General features: G+C 26.4%; 1 protein-coding gene across 1 annotated transcript; it reads left to right on the top strand.

Moving 5' to 3' along the window:
- Nucleotides 1–440: 440 nt before the first annotated feature.
- Nucleotides 441–1,355, top strand: LOC132926150 (putative nuclease HARBI1). The gene is given in 4 exon segments (XM_060990488.1): nucleotides 441–565; nucleotides 771–954; nucleotides 1,049–1,267; nucleotides 1,269–1,355. Coding segments are annotated over 4 exon segments (615 nt in total).
- The last annotated feature ends 2,124 nt before the right edge of the window (nucleotides 1,356–3,479 follow it).

Here is a 3,479-nt window from a genome sequence, read left to right as displayed (position 1 = left end):
ATATTGTAATATTACCAAGGAAACTATTATGATCTATTTAAGTCTTTGTATGCACTGTGAAAAAAAATCATCGAATCCAAAGCGAGGCCTATCATAAACGATCCTAAGAAAAATTTTAGATTTATTTTAAGTAAAACTAGAAATTGGTATTCATAAATCTCACTTCAAGATTTTCCTGTTTTTCTTGAGAAAGAAAAAAATCTTAAATAAATCTTATACTTTGGTATTCATAGACAAATTTTAAGAAAAATATTAGATATTTGTTAGTCAAAAGTAAGGAATAGTTAAGATACCTCTCATGGACACTTAAATAATACTCAAGTGTCAGGTGTAATCTATTTTTGTCATTTTTGATATTGCACATGAATATCTACCGACTGTTTCATCATAGTTATCTAGTTATCATAATTTTAGTTCTTAAATTTATTTCCTAAATCAATATGAATGATTTTTTTGACAATTATGAGTATTTAGAAAATATGTATGATATCTTTGATTGGATTGATAACAACACAGTTCGTGTGTCTAAACGGTATGTAGGGGATGCAGAAAATTCTTTTGAAATGTAAGCTATCTATCTACATTGATTTATAACAATAATATTAGTGAAATTGAAAAAGTATTCTGTATGCAAATATATGTAATATATAATATATAATATATGTATATAATATGTAAGCATTTATACAATTATGAAATATTCAAATATTATTATTAATATTCTATAATTCACATATTCACAAATAGGTAATGTTTATTATAAATTTCAGGTACACAGACGTACAATTTTTCTGTCGTTTTAGATTTCTAAAAGAAATTGTTCTAAATGTAATAATGGATATGATTTATGAGGATAGAGAGGAATTTATTCATACCGATAATAGAGGCTTACCTGTAGAAAGATTATTTAAAGTATTAATAGCATTACGATTTTATGCATCTGGTAATTATCAAGTTTGTCATTGTGAATTACATTTTATTAATTAAAGTTAAACAATAAATAAGTAAACCGTAAAAATTAATAAATAATATCTTTGATTTATTTCAGGGAGTAAATGGAGATATTCTAGGTTTATCTCAAAGTAGTGTTAGTCGTGTTATCAGAGAAATATCAAAACTTATAGCATCAACCACAAATATAAAAAAGTGGATTAAACTTCCCACAATACAAGAACCACAAGAAATTAAACAACAATTTTATGGTGTTGCAAAATTCCCTGGTGTTATAGGTGCAATAGATTGCACCCATATTCCAATTAAGAGTCTAGGGGGGGGGGGATAATGCTGAAATATACCGTAACAGGAAAGGATGGATGTCAATTAATACCCAAATAGGATCAACACATGACATCTAATTGGTGATAGTGGTTATGCACAGACAAAGTATTTATACACACCAAAATGGATGCCTATAAGTCCTGCTGACAATAAATACAATAAGGCACACATAAAAACAAGATATGTTATAGAACGTGTAAATGGAGTCCTCAAAAGTAGATTTCGATGTTTATGTAGAATACTTTGCACAAAACTAAATACTTCAACATTGATAATTATATGTTGTGCTATTCTCCATAATATTGCTTTAAATTATAACTTTAAATTTGAATTTACAGTTAGATGAAAGAGAAGAAGAATTAATATTACCACAAATTAATATACCTGTAGCAGAAAATCAACGACCTGGTAACTTAATAAAAACAATTTTTATTAAAAGACATTTCACTTGACATTTAAATACTAAACTTTATATATAAATACTCAACTTCATTATATTTTAAAAACTTATTTGTACTTGTTTTTACTTATATGTATAAATATTAAATAATTGAATATAATAATATACATTTAAAACTAGAAAAATAGTTAATTATAACATAACTTTATGATTATTATTAGGTTTATCACATTATCACATTTTTAGGAACTATTAATTACATAATATAAGTGTTGTAATGTTGTATAATATATAACAAAATATACGAAGTGGGAGTCAACAAATACCGATTCGACAAAAATTAATAATTAAATTGTCGACGGTGACGACAAAAACGGAGCGATCGGGCAGTCGTGGTGTGTTACGGGTGACAACTGTTTTATTTTAATATCTTTAATTATTTCGTTGTGTTATTATATGTTTATTTTATTTCAATTAATATAACTTTGTTTTTATTCTCATATCGAGGTACGCACCTAAGCGTTTGTGGCGAGGAAACACTTTAGTAGAAAATAGCAAGACACTATAATACCTTATTTCTCTTCCAGTACTCGTTATCGTGGTCAGTTGAGAAATAGTACGATTTTGTCCAGGTTAAAGAGATCTCACTTTCAAACATCCAGTACTCGTTATCGTGGTCAGTTGTTTGAGAGTAAAGCAACCTTAGAGTTGTAACGTATAAACTCTGCGAGATCTTATTAAATTGTCCTTTGCGTAGTACTCGTTATTGTGGTCACCAAAGGATTGTTGAGTAAGTGCTTACCGTAGGTGTCGATACTACTTGTTTGACGGTTTGGGAATCGGATACCAAGATACCTATTTTATACGTTAAACCATCACGTGACGTATACGACATAAGTATATGCTTAAAACAAATATAATAACTATAAAATAACTTAATAAATATTATTACTCTGATATTATTTGGTTTTATTTTGTTAGTCACAATTTAGTTACCTACTATTAGGTTTATTAACAACATTAATATAGGATTTTTTATGTAAATATTAAAAAGTTAGAATTAGTTCTTCATAAGCAGTTCTTTCTCTAAAATGAGTACTTTATTTTCTGTCAGTTTTATTTAAAGTTCACATTTTTTTTTTTGCCAATCGGAACAACTGTTCATCATGATTTATTGATAACTCCAATCTTTTTATTCGTAAACTTGCTTCTTTGTCTAATAAAGAACACTTTTTATCGGCTGAAATATCTAAAAAAAATTAATTAAATAATAATATATATTTAATAGTTGTTATGAATAAATTCATTTATAATTTAGGACAAATACTATTTTTATTTTATAATAGTTTAACATTTATGTTAGGCAAAGCATGAGGTTGTTTATTTGGATATGTTGTTTTCAATAGCATTGTTGTCTCTAGTTGAAGTTGATTTGTCTTTGACGTAGAAGGAAACAATTCTAATACAAATTTAAGTGGTAAATTTACGTGTGACTTATTAATGCTGATGATTTAATTGCAACAATTTAAGTAATGCAAAAGTAATTCCAATTTTGTTTTCACAATCAATTGAAAAACAATCAAATGAACCAGCTACACAATTATTTAAATCATAAAATAGCAAACAAATTTAAAGCTTATTAGATCAATAAGAATAATTTAAGAAAAAAGCAATGCCCGTTCAGTTTTATTTTATGTATTAATAAATAACTATGATATAATACTATATTAAATGTTTGAACACCTAAGTATAATTATTTAAAATTGTTGTTACCTACCTTCACTTGAATTATCATTACTAT

This window comes from Rhopalosiphum padi, chromosome 3 (assembly GCF_020882245.1).
Source record: "Rhopalosiphum padi isolate XX-2018 chromosome 3, ASM2088224v1, whole genome shotgun sequence".
Classification (NCBI taxonomy): domain Eukaryota; kingdom Metazoa; phylum Arthropoda; class Insecta; order Hemiptera; family Aphididae; genus Rhopalosiphum; species Rhopalosiphum padi.
Note: the sequence above shows the minus strand (reverse complement) of the source record. Positions and strands in the feature narration are given on the sequence as shown.